The sequence below is a fragment of the Ursus americanus genome, chromosome 16 (assembly GCF_024610735.1).
Source record: "Ursus americanus isolate L20-20 chromosome 16, mUrsAme1.1.p, whole genome shotgun sequence".
Classification (NCBI taxonomy): Eukaryota; Metazoa; Chordata; class Mammalia; order Carnivora; family Ursidae; genus Ursus; species Ursus americanus.
The window spans coordinates 642686-669450 of NC_142142.1; the positions used below are offsets into that span (position 1 = coordinate 642686).

Consider the following 26765-nt stretch of genomic DNA (forward strand, 5'->3'; position numbering starts at 1 on the left):
CTTTCTACTTATTGCTTTCCCTTTAGGATCTTTTCTTTATCTTTTGTTTATTGAAACTTTGTGATAATGTGCTAAAATTAATGGGTTTTAAAAAACATTACTTAGCTTTGCTAGGAATATGGAAATGGAGTCCTGTCCTAAGATTCTGGGGCCTTTTTGAGGGGGAGATGGTTGTATGTATTGTTTTTTTGTTTTGGGGTTTTTTTTTGGTAAATTTTTCCTTTGGATGTACTCTTCTTGAATTTCCTATTACCTAAGAATTAGAACTCCTGCAGTGATCTAATTTCCTTCCCTCTCATTTTCCATTTTTTTGTCCCTTTTGGATACCGACTGGGACAGTGTTCTTGTTTCTTTATTTTAAAATTTATTATATTCCTTTTGCTTTGTAAATGTTCTTTGATATATAAACTCCTCAGTGTTTTGATCCCTTCTTCATTCTCCAGTGTTTGAAATTTTCTGCATCTCCTTAAACTGTCTTTATGACCAGTGAGTTCCTTTTCTTGTTTATTTTGGTCTTGCCTCTGAATTTGGTGACATTCATGCATACCTGGTACCTCCCATTCATTCTCTTTTCCAGGAATTTGTAGTGTACACTAGTTTTCGACTTCCGAATTCTTGTTAACATTTTAAACCCGTTATCTCCTTTCACATTACTTTGCTGTTTGTATTTTTTTTATTATAATTTTAGAGGGTTTTCAGGAGGTTATAGAAGTAAACACATTTGTTTCATCTGCTGTGCTTAACCAGAAATCATTAATAGCATTTCTTTTGTGCTTCTCATCTTGAAATTGTTTTAAATTGGTAAATCATGCAGTTGTATTTTTTCCAAACTTGAAAGAAGCTATTCCAAATGTTCATTTTTCTCTTCGGAGTTTGCTTCTTGAAATTTTATATTTAAAGCCTTATGCGTAGGGCTTTTTATGAGAATGGTTTGCCAAAATATTTAAAACTTGAGAGGTTAGGTTAGCTCAACCTGTGGCTTTGACAACACATTAATTCATAATCTTAATTATGAATAGGCTTTTTTTCCTAATTACTTATTGCTGGCATCAAAACTATTGATTTTATGTATTCTTAAATCTTAAATCTAAACTCTTATTAATTCCAGCAATGTTAAATCAGCTTGCTTGGATTCTCCAAGCAGACAGTCATATTATTTAATACATAGTGAAAGATTTATTATACTGATGAGGACAATGTAATGTGTAGTAGTAATAAAATATCTGAATGTGAATTTTTACTAAAAGCAGTGTAAGTGACCTATTTTAAATTAAGCTTCATTTAAAGCAAATTGCTTTGAATCATCTTTTTAAAAGTATACTTCATCAAAAGTTGCACAGTAAAATTAGGCACATATATGTGAGATCCATTATTTTATGGTAACAAAACATTAGTTTCCCAACTCTTAAGTTGGTTTCTCATCCAGACTCTTATGACTACTGTGTTTTCTCTGAACTCTTGAAAAATAATCTGTCCAAAGTGTGGAATACACACCTGGTGCTGCCATGGCTTGTCTTGGTAGCAGAGGTCAGTTTCCCAAAGTTTCTGTTAATTTATTTCACAAACAGTTCTACTTTGGTCAGGATATAGTTCAGCATAACATTTCTTTGTTATCACTTCTTTTCTACCCTCTTTATAAAAGAAACCAGCACAACAAAATAATCCTGGGATTGCTTAACCTTTAAAAAGGGTTCAAGGGTAATTAACATTTTTGTGCTCATTTTGGTTATACTTTACAAAACCAATTCTCCTTCCCTAAAAAATAATGAACATGCCTGGAAAAATTTATATAATACCATGCATATCCTAACGTTAGTTATTAAGAAAAATTGTCAACCCCTTCAACAACCAGCAATAGAGGATTAGCTAAGTTAGGGTACTTTATGTATCTAAATGATGTTGTGTACATGTTCCGGAAGATAGAGAAACACAGGACTCATAATTCATAAAAAATATATATTCAGAGATAAATGGTTGCAAGGAAAAGTTTGCATGTTAAAGAACTTAATTCATTTTCATTGTTTTCCACATTTTTCTACTGTGAATTATATTAACATAAAATAATATCCATAAGGTGGTTTATAAAGATAATTCAGCAGTGAAAAGACAGTTCCTGAAAGTACTGAGACTTGAATTCTAGTCCTGCCTTTGTTGCATTCTGGCTATATATGACCTTAACATTTCCTAGCCTTGGTTTCATCATTCATAAGATGAGTCTTAGGGGATACAATTATATATAGTGTTTAACAACTATGAGGAATTATTGGCACTTACCTTTTGTTTGAGGATACGTGGCCTATTTCCAAATGATCTACTTCATACATTTGGGCAGTTAGAGAGACAACCAAGTAAGCAAAGTTTGCATTAATGTGTGGAATCCAGCAATGTCTGTCTGACCCTGCAACCTTGAAGTATCATTTGTTTCCAGGTTATGCTAAGGTCTTAAAGAAAGCTGGAGCTGAACAAAGACAGATAACATCCTGAAAAGGAATCCCCATATGCACGATTCCCAGATATGTTGTAAAATTTGTTTGAGCATGATCTGTGTGAAATGATGAGGGTCAGGTTGAAGGGAATAGTCAAAAACAGAAGGTGTTGCAAATACATTCATTTATGTTTGAAAACAATTGTCAACCTATATAGTATATTCATTGATGATATCACTCTAAATAGATGTTTCCTCAGTGACTTAAAAAAGGAGGACAAAATGATGGCCAATCAGTTATGACAGTCAATTCTGAACAGTTTCGGTTTTGCACCTGTGATAGCATTTTTTTTCCTGTTTGCCAGTATCTTCACTGGGGAGAGCAAAATCCTGATTTTATCCTGTTTGTTTAATGCTTATCATTTTGCTTACTATCTTTTAGTGACTATTCTGTTTCCAGCTGTCTAAACATTTTCTCACATTCCTGTCAGAAATGTGACTCGAGCTCAGGTTCAAGAATTGTAGTGTCCACTCCCTCATTGTTTATTACTTCCTCAGCGCACTTTCAGTTAAGATTTGAAGTGGGTGAACCAGCTAGCATTATTATATTTTAATCTAAATCCTATGAGGAATACTTCTCATTAAACAGTGGGATCATGTCTTCATACCCCAAATTCTATTATTACTTTATCTTATACAGTGAATTTGGAAAGTAGGCATTTTAACTGGAGGTTAAATTTCTTTTGAATTTAAAATCCTTTGAAGATCGAAACCTTAAAAATCCTTTAAAATTCTTGAAATTTAAAATCCTTTGAAAAAACATTTTTGTAAACTCAATTGTGTGAAGTATTGTTTATTTTCTGAGTATTTGCATATTCTTTTCATTTGAATATTTCACTTCATTCATTTGAAATTTCCCATGAAGTATATGGATTTTTTTTTTTAGAGGGGGAAGGATGGTGGGAGAAGGAGAGAGAATCTTAAGCAGGCTCCGTGCTCCGTGCAGAGCCTGAAGGAGGGCTCGATCTCACAGCCCTGAGATCATGTCCTGAGCTGAAATCAGGAGTCCGACGCTTAACTGACTGAGCCACCCAGGTGCCCCTATTTAAATGCATAATATAAAATAATTCCTTTGTTGCTGTAATTTCATGTGTGAAGTAAGAGATCTCATGTATAACCAGTATCTCGTTGACTATCTTGACAGCATCTTTGTGCAAAATTTAGTAAAATATATCTGACAGGCCTGTCATGACTCACCATTACTATCTTAACTGTGGTCACATCAAGCTTAGTTTTGACGTACTTAATGAATCTGAAAAGTGATCCTTGGGATTTCCCAGAAGTTTTATTGTTAATACTTTTTTTCTTATCAGAATTTTAACAGAATCCCCTTTATAATGTAAACAGTGAGGCCATTTAAGTAACTAAGGAGATCTTACTACCCAAACTTTCATGTTCTCCTTTGGGATGTTTTATATTTATTATTTTCTGTTAGAAGAAGAAATTTTACTACAGGCTTCATTTTTTTGAGAGATAAATTAAAGCTCACAGTAAGATGTATCTCGGTGAGTTGTAAATTTTTAGATGTGGATGAAGGTCTTGGAAATATTCAAGGTGAGACTCCTCCAAGGAATCTTCTATAATATTTCACTTTTGAGAGATCATTCAAATTAATCACAGTAATACTGTGGACATATTTGGTTATTCTGTAACATTTTTATTATATTCTGTGTATATATAAAATATTTGAGAAAAGTGGACATAGTAAGAATTATTTTCTAGTTTAAGCTGTAAAATGTTTGATCGTTCCTTTAAGTGATAGACCTACTTGCTTATGAAAGTTATTTGTGAACTCTATGACTGGTACCTTTGAATTGAGATGTCAGTATATTCAATAAAATTAGAAATAACATAAAGAGATTTAGCTTAATCCTTATTGGAAACCTAATGATTTCATTTAAGGTTTGTGAAAATGCATAGTAATTCTATAGCCAATAGCTTTTAATGCCATTTGCCAAGCCTAATGATCAGCTAATAATGAATTACAGACCTCTAAGAGAATGGTATTATTTGTTATTAATCCACAGAACAGATTCTCTTTGTATCAGAAGAGTTGTTTGTTGAACAAGTGGACTCGATGATTCAGGCTCTATCATGATATTTTATAGCCCAAGATCAGACATTTTTCTTTTTTTTTTTGATTGTGAAACTCATTTTAGAAAATGATGTGTATCTAATTCTGGAAAGAAGTTTGTTGAGAAAGAGTAAGAAGGTTTTGAAAAACACCTCTGGGTTTTCTTGTAACCTGGTAAAACTTCCTAGTTCTACCAAGGATTATACCTTTCTGCTATTCAAGTAACTTAAGCCAAGGTTAGTTACGTGCTAATACCTAGTTCACTAAAATAGCAGGTCTCACACTTTTATGTCTCACACTTCATACTTTTAAAAATTACTGAGTATCCTCAAAGAGTTTTGTTTATGTCATTTTATCTATTCATTTATGTATTAGAAATTATAATTAGAGGGGCGCCTGGGTGGCTCAGTCGTTAAGCGTCTGCCTCTGGCTCAGGGCGTGATCCCAGGGTCCTGGGATGGAGCCCCGCATAGAGATCCCTGCTCTGCTGGAACCCTGCTTCTTCCTCTCCCACTCCCCTTGCTTGTGTTCCCTCTCTCGCTGCCTGTCTCTCTATCAAATAAATAAATAAAATCTTAAAGAAAAGAAATTATAATTAGAAAGTTTAGAATGATTTATTATTCATTTAAAATAACAGTAAACCATCACATATTAAATAGCGTATTTTTTATAAAGGAATAACTAAATAGCATATTTTTATAAAGAAATAACTATACTTTCCAAAACAAGAAATTGGGAAAAGAGTGGTATTGTTTTGTATTTTTATAAATATCATTGATATTGGCTTACTAAAAGACACCTGGATTCTCATACCTGCCTCTGCATTCAAGCTCTTGAAATATGATGTTTTGATTAAAGTACACTAAGAAAATCAGGTCTCACAAATACGTAGTTGGAAAAAGGAGGAGTATTTTAATAGCTTTTTAAGATAATTATGGGAACTCTTATTTGAATACTATACTAAAACTCAACAAGTAGTAATTTCTTAAAGATTAGATGCAATGTGAAATCCATAAACACATCAACGAACTTTTCATACTGTTACATTAAAATCTCTTGGTATACTTAGCGCTTTGAACAGGTCTTTTATCCATGTATGATTTTATAACATCACACATTGGTTATTTTGCAAATAGGAATCAATGAGTTATGCAGATCTTCCAAATACTGACACATACTAATATACAATATTGTAAATATTACATTAATGTTACTGTCACATTCATCAGAAATGCAAAAGCTGTGAGACTCATGATTGTGCTTGAAAGCTTGTTTATCATTGGTAACACACACCTCAGATCCTTATCTTAAAATGACAGACCCACTTCATTTATTTAGAGACAATGTCTGCCATATACGTGAATCTGTATAAGCATGTTTGTCTGTCAATTATTCTTTCCAGTAAAAAATGGTAGGGAAAAAAGGCAAGCTAGTTCAGCTCACAACTTAAACAACACAAGTAGTATTTCTCTGAACAACTATCATACTTCTATACGCAGCAAAAGTGCTTTATATCTACCTAGTATTTGAAACGCAGACTATTTAAAAAGTTGTATACTCAAGGGTCGAGTTATAATGAAATTAAACTACTTATTGCTTCATCAGGGACATTTTAAACTGAAACTGACTTTTTAAAAAAATTTTTTAATTTTTAATTTTTTAAAGATTTTATTTATTTATTTGACAGAGAGACAGCCAGCGAGAGAGGGAACACAAGCAGGGGGAGTGGGAGAGGAAGAAGCAGGCTCATAGCAGAGGAGCCTGATGTGGGGCTCGATCCCATAACGCCGGGATCACGCCCTGAGCCGAAGGCAGACGCTTAACGACTGAGCCACCCAGGCGCCCTTGACTTTTTTTTTTTTTAAACTGCAGATCTGTAGCTATGAAGAATACAGTGACTGCAAGTATAATTTGGGGCTTGCCGCTTTCATTTCTGTTAAGGTGCCAGCAGTTTTACCTGCCATTACTTTAGCATCATCAATGTAAATGTCAACAAAGTGAAAGGAACCACGAATTCTTGGTATTATTATGAAAATAGTTCTTACCACTGGGACCCCTCTGATTCTGTGTACCACACGTTGAGGGCTGCTATTCTAGAGTAAAAAATCTATGATGGCCACAAGAACTTGGATAAATGGATTGTTAAAGACAAATATACACATAAAGAAATGACAAGTCAACTTTTCTGCACCAAATTAGTAGAATAGGTAATAAGTTCTAGGGAGATATATAAGAAGAAAAGGTTGTTGCTATTATAATTACTTATTATAATAAAAATGTATAAAAATGGTTTTGGAACACGGGAGAGGAACTTCTTGATTTTTGGGTCTGGAGGTGCTGGAGATAACTGGGAATTACAGAGAAGTGTTCTCAGAACAAATGATACTTGAATAGCTATTTCAAAATAAAAATGTCATAAAGAAATATGTTTTCACTTATTTGCTAATTAGTGTATTTTTAAGCTTTTCATGCTATTTCTTTATTCCTGTAACATTTGCTTGTGGAAATGAGTCTGGTAGAATTTTTCTACTGGTAGAGAAGCTCTGAACATGATTAATGTCTCTCTCCAAATGTAGGAAATTATCCGGATCTCTCTTTTTAATGTCTCATTAGACTCAGTCAAGGAAGCAATGAGGCACTGAAAGGAGGGGCAGATTTAGAAGGAACGATACAGAAAGAGAAAGAAAGTGTTACAGATCTGATGACAGAAACTAAAGCTGGATCCAAGGGGGTGATGTTTACCTCACTGGACTGTATGCCAGGGGCTGTTCTCAGCACTGTGCACGTGTTAACTCATGTACACTTCCCAAGAGTACTAGCAGGTGCGTACTCATAGTCTGCCTTTTACAGATGAGGACATTGAGGCACTGAGGGGTTAAATAAAATGCTCAAGATTACACAGTTGTTGAGCAGAAGAGCAGAAGGTAATCTGGCACAGAGAGCTGCTGTATTGATAAACTCATTTCTGTTTTTGTTCTCTCTCTTGAACAATACTGATAATCAAGGTATCTTGTTTTCTTCAGATTTTTGAAAATGGACTTCACTTTTTTTCTTCCCTTACACTTTTGGAGACTAAGAAAAGCAGTTTTAGATTCATAGCAAAATGAAGCGGAGAGAACTGAGAGTTCCTATATGCTCCCTGTTCTCAAAGCACACAGCCTCCCACACTATCAGTATCCCCATCCACAGTGGTACATTTGTTACAATGGATGAACCTACATTGATTGACATATCATTATCACCCTAAGTCCATAATGTACATTAGCGTTCACTCTTGGTGTTATACATTCTATAGGTTTTGACAGAAGTATAATAGCATGTATCCACCATTATAGTATTGCACAGTATTATATATATAGTATTACACAGTATTATGGAAGTATACTATATTGTGCATATAGTATTCTACAGGTGCCATAACCTGAAAATCCTCTGTATTCTGCCTATTCATGTCTCTGCAATGCCCTCAATTTCAGATAACCCTTAATCTTTTTGCTCTCTCCATAGTTTTGCATTTTTCGGAATGTCATGTAGTTGGAATCATACCATATATAACCCTTTTGGATTGAGGTCTTTCATTTAGTAATATACATATAAGGTTCCTCCATGCCTTTTCATGGCTTCTTTTTAGCACTAAATAATATTCCATTGCCTTGAATGTGTCACAATTTATCTATCCATTCATCTACTGAAAGATATTTTGGTTGCTTTCAAGTTTTGGCAATTATGAATAAAGCTGCTATAAACATCCATGCATTAGGTTTTGTGAATTTATGTTTTGAGGTAAATACCAAGGAGCACAATTGCTGGATTGTATATTAAGAATATGCTTAGTTTTTAAAGAAACTATCATGCTGTCTGCCCAGAGTGGTTGTCCATTTTGCATTCCTACCAGCAATGAATGAGAGTTCCTGTTGTTCTACCTTTTTTTTTTTTTTTTTTTTTAAGATTTCATTTATTTATTTGACAGAGAGAGAGACAGCCAGCGAGAGAGGGAACACAAGCAGGGAGAGTGGGAGAGGAAGAAGCAGGCTTCCAGCAGAGTAGGGAGCCCGATGTGGGGCTCGATCCCAGGACCCTGGGATCATGCCCTGGGCCGAAGGCAGATGCTTAACAACTGAGCCACCCAGGCACCCCTGTTGTTCTACATTCTTGTCAGTATTTGGCATGGCCAGTTTTTGGATTTTGGCCGTGGTAATAAACATGTATTGATATCTCATCGTTATTTTAATTTACAATTCTGTAATGACTTAGGATGTTGAATGTCTTATCATATGCTTTTTTTTTTTCCTGTGTATCTTCTTTAGTGAGGTACCTGTTCAGATCTTTTTCCTATTTTTTTTTTTTTTAAAGATTTTATTTATTTATTCGACAGAGATAGAGACAGCCAGAGAGAGAGGGAACACAAGCAGGGGGAGTGGGAGAGGAAGAAGCAGGCTCATAGCAGAGGAGCCTGATGTGGGACTCGATCCCATAACGCCGGGATCACGCCCTGAGCCGAAGGCAGACGCTTAACGACTGCGCCACCCAGGCGCCCCCGTTTTTCCTATTTTTTAATTGAGTTGTTCATTTTCTTATTGTTGACTTTTAAGAATTCTTTGTATATTTTGGATGACTATACATTATTTAGTATGTCTTTTGCAAACTTTTTTCCCAGTCCTTTCTTGGCTTGTCTTCTCCTTTTCTTTTTTTTTAATGTCCAGGCTGCTGTTCAGATTGCTTTTTTTTTTTTTAAGATTTTATTTATTCATTTGAGACAGGGTGGGGGAAGCACAGAGGTACAGTAAGAGGGGGAAGCAGACTCCCTGCTGAGCAGAGAGCCTAACATGGGGCTTGATCCCAGGACCCTGAGATCATGACCTGAGCTGAAGGCAGATGCTTAACTAACTGACTGAGCCACCCAGGTGCTCCAATTGTCTTCTCATTCTGTTGATGGTATCTTTCACACAGCAAAAGTTTTTTTTTGTTTTTTTTTTAAAGATTTTATTTATTTATGTGACAGAGAGACAGCCAGCGAGAGAGGGAACACAGCAGGGGAGTGAGAGAGGAAGAAGCAGGCTCCCAGCAGAGGAGCCCGATGTGGGACTCGATCCCGGCACGCCGGGATCACGCCCTGAGCCGAAGGCAGACGCTTTAACGACTGTGCTACCCAGGCGCCCCAAAAGTTTTTTTTTTAATGAAATTTTTTATTATGTTTTGTTAGTCACCATACAATATATCCTTAGTTTTTGATGTAGTGTTCCAACAGCAGAAGTTTTTAATTGTAATGAAGTCTCACTTATCAATTATTTCTTCCATGGTTTATTGTTTTGGTGTTTTATCTAAAAAGTTATTGCCAAAACCAAAGGTCATCTTAATTTTTTCCTATATTATCTTCTGGGAGTTTTATAGTTTTGTGCCTTGAACATTTAGGTGTATGATCCACTTTGAGCTAATTTTTATGAAGAGTGTAAGGTCTGTCTATATCTAGATTCATTTTTTTCTATATGAATATCAGGTTATTTCAGCATCATTTCTTTCCCACTGCATTGCTTTGCTTCTTTGTCAGAGTTGCCTGTGTTTGGGTATACTATTTCTGGTCTCTATTCCATTTGATCGACCTGCATGTCCCTTCTTTCACCAATACTACACTGTCTTGATTACTCTAGCTTTTTATTAAGTCTTTAAGTCAGATAATGTCTTGTTCTTTGACTTTATTCTTTTTCTTCAGTATTATGTTGGCTCTTCTGGATCTTTTGCCTCTCTGTGTAAACTTTAAAGTCAGTTTGTCATTATCCACAAAATAACTTGCTGGGATGTTGATTGGGATTGCATTGAAGTATAGATCAATTCTGGAAGAACTGATACTTGGCAGTATTGTGTCTTCCTATCCATGAACATGGAATCTCTCTCTCTCTTTAGTTCTTCTTTGATTACTGCCCTTAAAGTTTTATAGTTTTCCTCATGTAGATCTTGTACATATTTTGTTAAATTTAACCTAAGTATTTAATTGAGGGATGTTCTAATTTCAATGGTAATGTATTTTTAATTTCAAACAGCACTGGTTCATTTGTTGATTTATAAGAAGGCAGTTGACCTTTGTATATGAACCTCGTATCCTGGAATCTCGCTATAATTGATTACTTTCAAGAGCCTTTTTGTTGATCCTTTCAGATTTTCTACATAGACAGTCATGTCATTTTTGAACAGACAGTTACATTTCTTTCTTCCCAATCTGTACACTTTTTATTTCCTTTTTTGTCTAATTGCATTAGTTAGGACTTCCAGTACGATTTTGTAGAGTTGTGATGATAGGGGACTTCCTTTCTTTGAGAAAGCTTCTAGCTTTTTATCATTAAGTATGACATTAGTTGTAGGATTTTAGTAAATGTTCTCTATCGAGTTAAGGAACTTCCACTCTATTCTTAGTTTGATGGGGGTTTTATCATGAATGGGTGTTGGATTTTCTCAAATGCTTTTTCTGCATGTATTGATATGCATGTGATTTTTTTCTTATCTGTCTTCTTAATGTTTTTAATTTACTTTCAGATGTTGAATCAGCCTTGTGTACCTGGACTAAATCCTACTTGGTTGTAGTTTATAATTCGTTTCATATATTGTTGGATTCAACTTGTAAATATTTTGTTGAGGGTTTATGCATCTGTGTTCATGAGGGAAATTGATCTGTAGTATTCTTATGATTTTTTTTTCTGCTTTTGCTATTAGAGTAATGCTGGCTTCATAGAATGAATCAGGAAGTATTCCCTTGCCTTCTATCTTCTGGAAGAGATTGTAGAGAATTGTATAATTGCTTCATTAAATGTTTAGTGAATTCACCAGTGAACCCATTTGGGCTTGATGCTTTCTATTTTGGAAGATTATTAATTATTGATTCAATTTATTTAATAGATATAGACCTATTCAGATGGTCTATTTCTTCTTGTATGAGTTTTATCAGATTCTGTCTTTTAAGGAATTGATCCATTTCATCTATCCTGTCAAATTGGTAGGCATCGAGTTGTTTGGAGTATTTCTTTATTATCTTTTTCATGTCCATGGGAATCTGTAGTGATGTCTCGTCTTTCATTTCTGATATTAGTAATTTGTATCTTTTCTTTTTTTCCCTTAGATAACTGGTTAGAGGCTTATTGATTTTAATGATCTTTTCAAAGAACCAGCTATGTTTTGTTGATTTTCTGTATTGATTTTTCGTTTTCAATTTCATTGGTTTCTGCCCTAATTTTTATTATTTCTTTTCATCTGCTCTTTGGATTTAATTTACTCTTCTTTTTCTAGCTTCCTAAGATAGAAGCTTTGATTATTGATTTTAGGTCTCTCTTCTTTTAATATATGCATTCAGTGCTATAAATTTTCCTTTCAGCACTGCTTTTTCTTTTTTCTTTCTTTTTTTTTTTTTTTTTAAGATTTATTTATTTATTTATTTGACAGAGAGAGAGACAGCCAGCGAGAGAGGGAACACAAGCAGGGGGAGTGGGAGAGGAAGAAGCAGGCTCATAGCGGAGGAACCTGATGTGGGGCTCGATCCCGTAATGCCGGGATCACGCCCTGAGCTGAAGGCAGATGCTTAACCGCTGTGCCACCCAGGCGCCCCTCAGCACTGCTTTTTCTGAATCTCAAAAATGTTAATAAGTTGTATTTTCATTTAGTTAGAAATATTTTTCAAATTTCTCTTGAGATTTTGTCTTTGACCCATGTATTATTTAGAAGTGTGTTGTTTAACCTCCAAGTATTTTGGGATTTTTTCAGCTATTTTTCTGTTACTAGTTCAGTTCTTTTATGGTCTAAGAGCATACATGGTATGTTTTCTATTCTTTAAAATATATTAATGTACATTATAGCCTATAATGTGGTTTATCTTGATGAACAAGATATCTTTTTCATTATATTGAATTGAAGACTTAGATTAATGAAGGAATTTTAAAATAATTCTGTTTTCCATCAGTGATAGATACTTAGCACTTTATCTTCAACTCATTTCATGATTTGTTCTAAAGGGGGGCAAGTTTTTCATTTATGGTGATTTGTTTCTACATATGCCAATCTATGTCTCAGAATGAGTGGCATCTGTGGAAAATCTAGGCTGTCCTCATTAAATATATATGTACATTAGAGAAAGTACATTATAAATATGTACTTAAAAAAATATATATATTGGCTTAGGTAACATCACATTAGCTGGAATTTTTTTTTCTTTTTTACAATGGAGGGATATTTAACATATCACAAAAATTTATAAGTAATAAATTTTCTTTATACTTTTAAAATGTGACAATTTTTTTTTTTAATCCCATTTAGTTTTGTCAGCCTGGTGGGTGGCAGCTGTCCAGAGAGAGGAAGCAGCCGACGTTTTTTGTGGTGGTCCTGACAGATATTGACTCAGATCGACATTACTGCTCGTGTCTAACCTTCTATGAAGCAGAAATCAATCTTCAGGTACAACAACTTTTCTAGCCAAAGGAACAACACTTGGAAATCTTTTTTTTTAATGCCATATTTGTTTTTGTTAGAACTGTAAGTTTAAATTCATTGGGCTACTTTAGAAAGACTGACGTACTATACTGTTGAAGAAGAGAGGAAGAAGGTAAACTTTGTTTTCTTTTAAAATATTGATCATAATCTGAATATTTACAAGAATAGTGTATTCATGAATTGGTTTATTAGGAAGATTCGTATCCTCTCATGGAGAAACTGTGATTTTCCCTGTCAGTCCTTTTCCTGAGAGGTCTTTTACAGAATATAGAGCGTATAATCAGAATGTTTATAAATCACCTATCACAATGCTTCATATTATTTTTTAAGTACCCAACTAAATGTCAAGTCATTAGGGAGTATCAACATGACAGGACTGAAATTCATATGCTAGAACCATAGTAATGAAAAATACTAGGTTTCTCAGAGTACTTGTTGGGGTTCTCAGTTTCAGACAACTGCATCTACTTTCTCTAATATATACCTAAAAGGATTTATGACAATATATTGGGCAGCTTGTGTAATTTCATGGGTCAGGGGTGAGCAGGGAACCAATTTTGGGTACTAGGAATTGCCTAGCTTGGGTCTGTTTTAGTAGAAACCATACTTTTTCTACCTTTGACCACTTGGCACTTACGATGTTGGGTATTAGACAATATAACCTTTACATGTTGCCCTAGAAATCTAACCTTTCATATGCAGCCTATCTATCTTACACTGGTGACTTCTGCTATAAATCTCATATAGGTTGTTTCCTTGTGGAAGTCAGATTGCATGCAGATCCCACCCCTTGGAAAGGAATAAAAAACTTTGTTGTTGTTGTTATGCATTTGTTTGTTTGTTTTGCTTTCAAAGCTCTATAGTACAAGACGGAAACTATAAAAGAGTTTGGAGGATGTTGACTAAGCCAATTTGCATTATCTGCAGTACTTTCTGCTATATGTAGATGAATGAGTATCACTGCCAGGGTAAAGGATTGGCTTGCTTTCTAAAATGGCCTTACAAAGAAGCATTTGTGGTTTGGGTTACTTTAATTTAGACTCTAATATCTGAATTTTTCTAGATGCAGAAATCTGAATTTGCAGTACAAGAGGTGATGTCACCTTTAATGACACAGACTTATATTATCCACATTAATTAGACCGATGTACTAAAACCAGCATGCTAGTTTATTAATTTACAGTGATAAATTAAAAGGTTACATAGAACAAAATATGCATCATCTGTATTATCAATACATTCTCTCTTTGTTGTCAGATCTTTGTGGGAGGCCATATCAAAATGTGAAGCATTTTGGTTGTGGCATCAAACTAAGGAATATTTTATGTCAAATATTTAGTGCCTGCTGGACTAACATAGCCCATTGTTTCTATTTGAAATTAGAGATTATATTGTTAATGGGGACAAAAACTTAGAAGTCAGTGACAATAGCCATTTCTATCCTGGGTAGTGTTTGAGTGGATGTTGCCAACAATTAATAATCAAATTCCCATTTTTGATCAATTCAGTCTAAAAGTGTTCTCAAGCCAAAAGCCTCTCTGTCTCTTTTAGGTGACCCTTCATTTCTATGTTGATCTTCAGAATTTAAGTTAGTTCTGAGAATGTAGTATTTTCTTTTATTTCTCTATTCTTGACAATACCTCTTCACAATTCCCTAGAATTGCCCAATGAAGCTAACTGTGATTATTCAAGTTCTTCCTTCTTTCTCCTTCACAACAAACACCTCTTGCCCCAGAATAACTGGCAGAAAAGTAATACATTAAGACAATGTAAGGGGTTCCTACCTTGTCAGTAGTGACATAGCAAACTCCTAAACTCAGTCCCTCCCACAGACACACCAAATCTACAGCTACCATGGAGTGATTCCCTCTGAAAGAAATCTGGAAACTAGCTGAACAACTCACATTGCTCAATCAAGAAAATACCCACATCAAAGTGAGTAGGAAAGGCTAAGACAGACTCTTACCATAAATCCTACCCCTCGCACAGTGACATTGGGAAGGAATTTACAACTTCCAGCTTTTCCCTGAGGCATAAAGCGTTTGGACCCAACATCTAGCCCCAACTTTTAAGACTTGTGCCTGAGGGATGGGCATCCAAAACACCTAACTTTGAAAGCCAGTGGGGCTAATGTCCATGAGACCCACCAGACTATAGCAAACAACTAGAATTCTTAACAGGTTCACAAAAATTCACTGTGGCTATCCCCCAGGGCTCAGCATGAAGAGAACAGAGAGAAATGTCCATCTCCCAGTCTTTCCCCGAAAGAGTCCTATTTGCATACTTTAAAAGTTGCTGCCTTAGGGTCAGGTTTCTAATTTAGCATATCTCTGAGGACCTCACTGGAGACTAGGGAGGCTAGCAGGTGTCATCTCTGTGTTGTCTCTCTGGACCACTTCACTTCACCAGTTTTCCCCTAGAAAGAACTTGTGCACATGTCTGGCATTTCATATTTGCAGTTGCTGCCCAAGGAATGCACCATTTTAATCTCCTGGCTTTCATAGCCAGGAAGGCTTAAGCCGTTAGCTCCCACAGGACTTTAGCAAAGAAAGTAAATTCGTAACTGGCCATCCCCACCCAGGACTCAGTGCAGAAGGAGCAGACAGAAATACCCATCTTCAGGTCTTTTGCTAAAAGATGTATATTTGCATACATTAAAAGCTGCTTCCTGAGGGCCTGGCTTTTAGTCAGTCTGAATCTAGTTGGGGATCTTTCTCTTTAGCACACTGACAGGTCTTGATACAGCCTCAACTACAGGAAACACTAAGAATAAGGTAGTCTGCTTGACAGTCACAGAGGCTTAAGAGACAACCAAGAACCATGGTAAGATTGAATGATAAGTTTCATCCTCTTATAAGAGGCCACTTCTTCTAGATTAGAGGGATGTCTGTTTTATTGAATGCATAGAAACTAACAAAGAAAGTCAAGGAAAATGAAGAGATAGAAACATGTTCCAAACGAGAGAACAAAATAAAACCTCAGAAAAAGGAGAAATGGAAATAAGAGATTTACCGGATAAAAGGTTCAAAATAATTACCATAAAGAGGGTCACTTAGCACAGGAGAAGAATGAATGAACAAGGTCAGAATTTTAACCAAATATAAGAAAGTACCAAATAAAAGTCACAGAGCTGAAGCGTAGAGTAACTGCACTGAAAAATACCAGAGGGATTAACAGCAGACTAGATGAAGGAGAAGAAAGGATCAGTGAACTTGAGGACAGGGCAGTGGAAATCACCCAATCAAAAGAGCAAAAAGAAAAAAGAATGAAAAAGAGTGAAGATAGCTTTAAGGACTTATATGACAGCATCAAGTAGACCAACATTCACAATTTAGGTATTTCAGAAGGAGAAAAGATAGAGAAAGGGGCAGAAAACTTATTTGAAGAAATAATGGTTAAAACCTTTCCTAACTTGGGGAAGGAAACAGACATCGAGGTCCACAAAGCCCATGGAGTTCCAATAAAGATGAACCCAAAGACACCAATACCAAGACACATTATAATTGAGTGTCAAGAGTTAAGGACAAGGAGAGCATCTTAAAAGTGGAAGAGAAAAGTAACTTGTTCATACAAGGGATCCCCCATGCCTATGAGCAGATTTCTCAGCAAAAACTTTGTGGGCCAGTAGGGAGTGGCAAGATACATTCAACCAAGAATATTCTACCTGGCAAAGCTGTCCTTCAGAATTGAAGGAGACATAAACAGTTTTCCAGACAAAAACTAAAGAAGCTCATCACACTAGACTGGCCTTAGAAGGAATGTTAAAGGGAGTTAAGCTGAAATGAAAGGGTACTAATTAATAACAGGAAAACATATTAAAGTATATATCTCACTTGTAAAAAATATCTAATGTAAATATGGTGAGTTAATCACTTATAAAGTCTAGTATGAAGGGATTAAAAGACAAAAATGGGCCACCTGGGTGGCTCGGTTGAGCGTCTGACTCTTGATTTCAGTTCAGGTCATGAACTTAGGGTCATGAGATCGAGCCCCGTGTCAAGCTCCATGCTCAGCATAGAGTCTGCTTGTACCTCTCCCTCTCCTCCTCCTCCTTCTCTCTCTCTCTCTCTCTCTCTCTCTCTCTCAAGTAAATAAATAAATAAAATCTTTTACAAAAAGACAAAACTAGTAAATAACTACAAAAACTTATTAATGGATACATAAGATTAAAAAAAAGATGTAAATTATGACCTCAAAACACATAAATTGGGTATGGGGGGAGTAAAAATGTAGAGCCTAGAATATGTTCTAATGTAAGTTGTTATCTACTTGAAATAGACGGTTATAAATTGTTTTATGCAAACCTCATGGTAACCACAAGCAAAAACCTTTAGTAGATACAGGAAAGATAAAGAGAATGGAACCCAAGCATGCCACTAAAGAAAAACATGAAGTCACAAAGAAAGAGAGCAAGGGAAGAAGGAAGGAACAACGGAATTACAGAATATCCAGAAAACAAGGAACAAAATGACATTAGTAAATACAAACTGATCAGTAATTACTTCAAATGTAGCCAGATTAAGTTCTCTAATCCAAAGATTTAGTTGGCTGAATGGATTAAAAAGAATAAGACCCAACTAAATGCTACCTACCAGAGACTCACTTTTGCTTTAAAGATAGGCACAGACTGAAAGAGAAGGGATAGAAAAAAATATGCCCCTGCAAATGGAATCCAAAAGAAAGCTATAGTAGCTATACTTGTCTGACTAAATAGACTTTACTTTTTTTAAGATTTACTTATTTACTATATATAGAGAGAGCCTCTTGCAAATGAGCAGAGGGGCAGAGAGAGAGAATCTCAAGCAGACTCCCCACTGAATGCAGAACCCGATGTGGGCTCGATCTCACAACCCTGAGATTATGACCTAAGCCAAAACCAAGAGTGGTACGCTTAACTGACTGAGCCACCCAGACCACCCGGCCCCATCATTTTTTAAGGCATTTTTAATTTTTTTATTTTAATATTTTAATTTTTATTTATTTTTATTTATTTGACAGAGAGAGAAAGCCAGTGAGAGAGGGAACACAAGCAGGGGGAATGGGAGAGGAAGAAGCAGGCTCCCAGAGGAGGAGCCTGATGTGGGGCTTGATCCCAGGACTCTGGGATCATGCCCTGAGCCGAAGGCAGACGCTTAATGACTGAGCCACCCAGGCGCCCCTTAAGGCATTTTTTAAACTTTGTGTCATAATAAGCTGATCCAGGATCATCTTACTCCTTCCTTGCCCTCGGCCTTGAACTCAGCCATTTTTCCGAGGAGACTTGGCTTGTTTGAGTGGAGAATAATATTAGAAACCAAGATGTAGGCTCTTGTGTATTTGGAATCAATGTTTAAATTTTTTTTTCTTTTTAAGCTCAGATATTTGCCCATTTTCCATTTTAAGTGGATCAAAAATTATACTTTACTTAGTTTTTATAATCAATTTACAGAAGGTTAGATTCTGCTTCTTAAGAGTTTTTCCAAGATTCTGAAAATGAAAGTGAGCTGTAAAAGATCTGGGTCCTGAAGAATTGTACCTTGGTAGTTAGGTACTCACCAGAATCATATGATAGCTTCTCTGTGCTCATAAAGTTAATGTTTGGAATTGGTCCCCAAAAATGGCACAAACAATGAGGTAGAATTTGAGAAAATAATATTAAAACTCAGATGATGTTCCTTTCTAGGTCATCATTAATGTTTTTCCCATTTTTGGTGTGAAGTTAACTATGTTCTTTTTTAAAAATGTGTTTTTCTTTTATTTCTGGATCATATCATCGGTTCAAAAATAGATCTTTTTAATTTGCATTTGGTGTGAATTACTTCATACCAAATATACTATGACACATTATTTGGAAGCCTGAAGAGGAGGAACTTAGGGACACACCATCCTAAGAATAATTGTATAACTTTAAAAATGTTGGCTCTTATCTTTCCAGGATACAGTAACACTGTCAGTAATCACAAGCAAAATCTTTGCATTAAACTTTTGAAAGCATGTTCCCAAAATTATTCAACTAGACAATATGATTGTAAATATTTTTATGTAATCAGTAAAACAAGATAAATGTAAGGTTGCTTTTTATGGCTTATCTAAAATATGATAGACCTGTCTAAATTTTTTACTTAGTTGTATCTTTTTAAAGTCTTTTTAATGTGTTTATAAATGTGTTTATGAACCAATAATAATGATGAAATTCACAGTGAAGACATTTGGTATGTCACCAAATTGTCAAAGGATTGGAGGGGGAAATGATTGAAGGTACATTGGAGAAGATGAGGAATAAAGAAGGAGGTACATAGAAGGAATAGGATATGTTTCTTTATCTCAATTGGCTTAAAATCTAGTGTGTGAGGCAAAACCAAAATTTTAGTATAAAGATACTCTTAAGTATCTATGCTAGGTACCAGTTCAGGATGGAGTTAATAATTGAAGACAGGGCAGCTGAAATAATTCCTACAGATTTTAAAGGACTCAGTGGCATTTAAAAAATCAGAAGGGGGAATGAAACATGAGAGACTATGGACTATGAGAAACAATCTGAGGGCCTCAGAGGGGAGGGGGGTGGGGGAATGGGATAGACTGGTGATGGGTAGTAAGGAGGGCACGTATTGCATGGTGCACTGGGTGTTATACACAACTAATGAATCATCGAGCCTTACATGGGAAACCGGGGATGTACTGTATGGTGACTAACATAATATAATAAAAAATCATTAAAAAAATAAATAAATAAACTTACGGACGGTAAGTGAATTCTGAAAGGACAATGGAGCAGGGCAGATATGCACAGCGCCAACCACTCCTGGCTACACCCATTCACATAGAAGGTCCACAGAGCCCCGGGAGCACAGAATCCCCACGGGCACAACGGGAAGGCGATAGCAGGACTGGAAGTGAACACAAAGTAGGTATGTTGCATCCACTACTGGGCAAGTGAGGGTGCTGACAGCTGTTCTTAGAACCAGAAATCGCTTCCAGTGCAGAGAGGAGGCACTGGTGTTCTAGGCAGCACAATGAACGAGGGCCACTATCACACGCTCCTGCAGCGGTTACTTCCCTGCTTCTGAGGGCAGTGTATGTCATCCCAGTTCCTGCTAGAATGGCTTCATGGAGGCTGAATTCCAAACCCCAGCCCTTCCAGGAGATACCAAAAGGAGTGTGGGCCATGTGGGGAGCACCAACCCCCACGACCTGGAACAGTGACCCTTCTGTCCCTCTCCCCGTGCCAGGCTTGTGAAGAGTCTCTACATAAACTATGTGGATTTCAATAATAAATATTCATTACTAAAATAAATAAATAAATAAATAAAAAACAAGAGCTAATGAAAGCTTAGAATAAAGGAAATAGAAAGGGCAGTCCAGGCAAAAAGCTTATGGATAGAATAAAAAGATTATCATGTTTATGATACATTGAAGGCTTATCATGTTCCAGGCACTGTGCTAAAAGTTTTATAGCATTCTTATTCCATTTTATTTAATTCACAGGTAGTTTATTCTATTCTCTCAAGAACAGCACCTGGGGGATGCCTGGGTGGCTCAGTCGGTTAAGCATCTGCCTTCAGCTCAAGTCATAATCCCAGAGTCCTGGGACTGAGTCTGGCATCGGGTTCCCTACTCATCAGGGAGTCTGCTGCTCCCTCTCCTTCTGCCCCTCCCCCGAGCTTGTTCCCTCTCTCTCTCAAAAAAAAAAAGCAGCACTTGGTAAGTTTTAACATTCCCATTTTATGGATGAGGCTAAAAGACTTACCCAGGGACCTTCAGGTACTAAGTCAAAAAGCTTGAATCTGTCTGTCTCCAAAGACCAAATACCAATATCAAATACTAAAACATATATTATAAGGCTGCAAAAATTATATCAGTGTGTTACTGGTTCTAGAAAAATTGTCAAGAATAAGACCATATTTGGTCTTATTTATTATTTATTATCAATATCTGACAATGGAAACATTACAAATCAGTGGAATCTGTACATTTTAACAGGTGTTATTTAAATAGTTATTGAACTTTGTGAGAAGAAATAAATTTAAATGCTCATAGTGAAATACAACGATTCCAAATGATTGAGCAATTTATCTGGAAAAATGAAGTAATAAAAATGGATTTCTAAACTGATCTCTTGTTGGGAACACTTGGAGAAGTGTAGGAAATCACATGAAACATTTGATAGATTTATCTGAAGAACAGCATAGTCATTTTTTCTTTCTCTCTTCCCTCCCCTGGCTATCAAACACTTAAATTGTGCTCATTATAGAAAATTTAGAATATTTTGGGGAAAAAAGTAAGAGAACAGAAAAAAAATAATAGACATATTTTGTTTTAATAATAAGGGTTTAAAAATTTTTTTAATTAAAAAAATTTTTTTAAAAGATTTTATTTATTTGACAGAGACACAGCGAGAGAGGGAACACAAGCAGGGGGAGTGAGAGAGGGAGAAGCAGGCTCCCCACTGATCAGGGAACCCAATGCAGGACTTGATCCCAGGACCCTGGGATCATGACCTGAGCCAAAGGCAGATGCTTAACGACTGAGCCACCCAGGTGCCCCTGTTTTTTTTTTTTTTAAGTTTTATTTGTTTAAGTAATTTCTATACCCAATATGGTGCTCAAACTCACTACCCTGAAATCAAGAGTCAGATAGTCTTCTGACTGAGCCAGTGGGGCACCCCTAACCAAATCTGATTTTAGAGAGATATTTTAATTTTGCTTATAGTAGATATAAAATTTCTGCCCAAATTATGATCCACAGAATACTATTGTTCGTCATCTGAATAAGGCCTACTTTTTAGACCAATATGTCTAATATGACCAAATGTCCTGTGTCTTTATGGAATGCTTCAGTATGCCATGTTATATGATCATTAAAGTTTCAACATGTATTCTTTAAAAAAATAATGCTGAAATCTTGGATCTTAGTGCCCAGCATTTTAAACTTCTAAATTAGGGATTCCAGGGAAGTACCTTGTATTTACATTATGCTTAAATTATGAATTTGTAAACTTAAGTTCTGTGAGCTTATAACTCACCAAATAATATTAATATAATTTTTTCATCTAAAAACTAATTAAATGTTTTATCATTTCTAATCTTTTTCACCAATTTTAACACATAGTGGAAAAGAACTTTCAAAAGAGCCCATTGACTTTTGTGGTTCACAAAATAATATTCTTGAATTTATGAGAACCTAATTTTGAGTTGGTTAACCTTGTTAGAAAGAAACAAATTTATCTGCAGTTTCCCTACCTCATACAAAAGTTTTTACTCATTGTCTGTTTTTCTTCAGAGATAAAGATTAGCTTAATAGTATTTCCATAATGTTGACATTTGAAGTCAGTCTTAGATGCTCTTAATAATTGTATAAGATATACCCAAGAATTCTTGAGTACTAGCTAACAATTGATTTGAATTAATTATATATTGGGATTAAAGGATGAGGAACATAGTGCAAGTGACCAGATTCTTCAGTTTATGATGATTAATTCATTAACTCCAATTTATTCACTGCGTATTAACTGGAGGGTAAAAGGTGTTTAAAAAAAGATATGCTTAAGAATTACTGAAATAAAAGATGCCAAAAATTAAAGCTTCAACAAATTATCATTATCATGTTTCTTATATTAAAAAGTGTATTACACATTAATCTATTTTATCCGCTAATAATGTGAACATAGGCAACAAACTTTAGTTAAGTATACCTAGCCTAAAAATTCAGTGTTTAGCTCATATTTTTTAAAGGTATATAAGGGATAAAATTAGGAAACTGACATAGGCAGGATAGATATATATTAAAAATTCAAGCTGGTCATGTACATAGCATTCTGCCTTTTTCTAAGCTTGACCTCTTTGGATGCTTTGACTTATCTCATTGTTAGATTTCGTCTTTTCCCTTTCCCTTTACCTCTGACTGTTCTATTTATCCTTTAAGTTCCAGCTCACTGCTGTGGGCGTCACTGATTTCCCTGCTCAGAGTTTCTCAAGCACTTTAAATATGAAGTTCAAAATGTTACAGTATTGTTTTGCACTTATTGCTGTTATTTCACCTGTGTTGGTTTTAACACTTAAGCTAAAGTATACATTTCCTGACACAAAGAACTGTACCTTATCCTTCTGTGACCAACCATTCAGTAAGTGTTTAATAAATAAACATACTGATATGTTACTATTTACTTTTTAAACCTTTAAACTTTTTGTTATAAGGATAGTACAAGAGTAAACATTTTAGCAAATTATTTTTCACTAGATATGTGTATATTTTTATGTGGTATATGTCAACCATAATCCCATGACCCAAAGACAAATGCCAAGAAAAATGCTGATTTTTTGGAATATAACCTTCCAGGCCTTTTCTCCTCCATATTAAAAATGTAAACATATTTAACACTGTATACTGTTTACTGCTTTTTAAACTTGTTGCATTTAGTATATGCCTATGTCCTATTATAATTACCTTTAATTTGTTTTTATAGCCATTTTTTAATTGAGATATAATTGACTTTATAGCCATTATTTCTAAACAGAACTTTAACTTCTTGCTGTGCTGTTTTTATAATAACGGAGGAAACACTGATTGAAAGAGGAATGGAACTTGCATTTATTGAGCCTTTAATATATGCAAGGCTTATTGCTTCCGGATTATTCCCCATTCCTCTTCCATCTCCAGCCCCAATCTGTGTCCTTTTTAATTTTCTTTCTTTTTTTTATTTTTTTAAAGATTTTATTTATTTATTTGACAGAGATAGAGACAGCCAGCAAGAGAGGGAACACAAGCAGGGGGAGTGGGAGAGGAAGAAGCAGGCTCATAGCGGAGGAGCCTGATATGGGGCTCGATCCCACAACGCTGGGATCACGCCCTGAGCCGAAGGCAGACGCTTAACCGCTGTGCCACCCAGATGCCCCCCTTTTTAATTTTCTAACCTCAGTTAATGTCATTACTATCCATCCATGTGTTCAAACAAAAAGCTTAGAGTTACCGTTTACCCTCCCTTTCTTTCATCCTGCACATTCTAGCCATCAGCAAATGCTGTCAATTCTACTTGCAGATTGAATCCTTAATCATCTACTTTTCTTCTATCTCCCAATTCCACTCTACTGTACATCTTGCCTGAGCTACCAGACTTCTAACAATGCCCTTCTATTTCTACTTTTGCAAGCTATTCTCCATTCAGCATTAGAGGGATTTTTTTTTCAAAACCGAATTGAGATTACCCTCCTTGCTTAAAACTCTTCAAACAATTTGATAAAAAATGCACAGGGGGGCTCTGGGGGGCTCAGTTCGGTTAGTCTGCTGACTCTTGATTTCGGCTCAGGTCATGATCTCAGGGTCCTGGGATCGAGCCCTACATTGGGCTCTGCACTCAGCAGGGAGTCTGCTTCAGACTTCTCTCTCTCCCACTGCACCCCCTACCCTATTTGTGCACGCTCTCTCTCGCTCTGTCAAATAAATAAATCTTAAAAAAAAATGCACAGAGAACCTAAATAGACTTTTTCCCAAAGAAGACATATAGATGGCCAATAGACACATGAAAAGATGCTCAGCATCACTCATCATCAGGGAAATGCAAATCAAAACCACAATGAGATACCACCTTACACCTCTCAGAGTGGATAAAATCAGAAAGACAAAAAATAACGTGTTGGCAAGGATATGGAAAAAATGGAATCTTTGTGTACTATTAGTAGGAATGTAAACTGGTATAGCCACTGTAGAAAATAGTACAGAGGTCTCTCAAAAAATTAAAAAGAGAAAAACCATATGATCCAATAATTCCACTACTGGGTATTTACCCAAAGAAATGAAAACACTAATTTGAAAAGATATATGCACCTTTGTTTTTACTGCAGCATTATTTACAATAGCCAAGATATGGAAGCAACTAAGTGTCCATCAATAAACAAATGGATAAGGAAGATGTGGATAATATTCCAGATATACAGTGGAATATCATAGTCATAACAAAGGATGAGATCATGCCATTTGCAACAACATGGATGGACCTAGAGGGTATTATGCTAAGTGAAATAAGTCAGACTGAGAAAGACAAATATCATATGATTTCACTCTTGTGGAATCTAAAAAACAAAACAAATGAATAAACAAACAAAAAGCAGAATCAGACCTATAAATACAAAAAACAAAGTGATGGTTGCCAGAGGAAAGGGGAGGGAGGATGGGCAAAATGGGTGAAGGGGAGTGGAAGATACAGACTTCAAGTTCCTGGAAAAAATAAATCACAGGAATAAAAGTCACAGCATAGGAAATATAGTCAGTGATATTTTGATAGTGTTGTATGGTGACAGATGGTAGCTACACTTGTGGTGAGCAGTAGTTTTCTTTGTAACTACTTTGGTTTTATATGTTCTGGCTGCTTTTGTGCTTCTTAAAATATACCAAACTCCTTTTTACCTCAGGTCCTTTGCATTTGCCTGTGTCTCTGTCTGAACTGTGCTGTCCTGAGATTGTCAGGAGACTAGTTGCTTATTGTCTTGCAGATGTCAGCTCCAACCTCACGGTCTCAGAGAGGCTTTCTCTGACCTCCCTTGCTCTATTTGCCTCCCCAGTCACTCTCCATTGTTCACCTTTTTTTTTTTTTTAATCTCCATAGGATTTAACACAAACGAATTATTTTGCTCATTTGTTTCTTCATCTTTTCATTTGGTCTCCCCTACCAGAATGTGTGCTTCCTAAGAGCAGGGGCTCTGTCACTACTGTATGTTAAATGCACAAACAAGTTTACATATCCTTAATCATTTTTTATAGTTTATATGCCAACATTGTAACCTCTCAATCTCTATTTGCTTGTCCTTTGAGAAGTTTGAATTAGATGTTTTTCTAAGGTCCCTTTTAAAAAGCTTTATACAGACCAATCTCTAGACTCAGACCTTAGTTCTATAAATTTACTACAAGTGTATCTTTGGGTAAATTACTTTACCTCTTGCTATGTAAATTTTTCCACCATGGGTAAGTCATGATAATAGTACCTGCTTCAGAAGGTTGTTGGAAAGGTTTAATGAGATAATGCGTTTACATCTACAAACATATAGATCGATGGAAAGAATATAGATCTTTGTCTCTTTGGTTGACTTCTAAATCCCCATCACTTGCAACCATGTCAGCACATAGTAGGTGCTCAATAAAGGTTTTATTTACTTTAATTTTTATTATGGAAATTCTTAAACATATAGAAAATTTAAGTTAGTGGTATAATGAACTCCATTACACTATATCCACCTTTAAAAATTAAAAAAATAAAAATTACCAGCATTTGTCAATCTTTTAAAATCTAAATCCTTGATTTTTTTTAGGGCGAGGCATTTTAATGCAAACCCCAGACACCATTTTTCCCCTATAGATATTTTAGTATTCATCTCTAACTGATAAGTGCTTTTTTACATATCAATCTACCATTATAATATTTAACAAAATTAATTCTAATTTTGAATAGTTCCTTAATATCATCTGATATCCAACTTATTGTCTCAAAACTGTCTTGGTTTATTTAAATCAGAATCCAGATAAGGTATACACATTGTAATGTTGATATTTCTTAAATTTCTTCTGTAACAGTCCCACTCTTGGGGGTGGTGGAGAAATTGGGTCATTTGTCCTATGGAACACCCTATATTCTAGATTTGGCTGATAAATTCCCCATATTATTATTTAGCTTGTACCTCTATTTGGCATTTTTTCCGTAAAGTGATAATTAGATCTAGAGGCTTGATGAGATTCACATTGAATTTTTAAAGCCAGGCTACTTCAAAGATT

General features: G+C 35.5%; 1 protein-coding gene across 10 annotated transcripts in view; it reads left to right on the top strand.

The window, feature by feature from the left end:
* SBF2 (SET binding factor 2) overlaps window positions 1-26765 on the top strand; it is a 460355-nt gene that overhangs the window by 184405 nt on the left and 249185 nt on the right. For all 10 annotated transcript variants that reach the window (XR_006777991.2, XR_006777993.2, XR_015726904.1 and 7 more), the window contains exon 3: window positions 12855-12992. Coding sequence is in view for 4 of the 10 variants with exons in the window: in XM_087868044.1 (XP_087724170.1) it covers window positions 12855-12992 (138 nt within the window). In the remaining 6 variants the exon portion in view is untranslated. The remainder of the gene's footprint in view (window positions 1-12854; window positions 12993-26765) is intronic.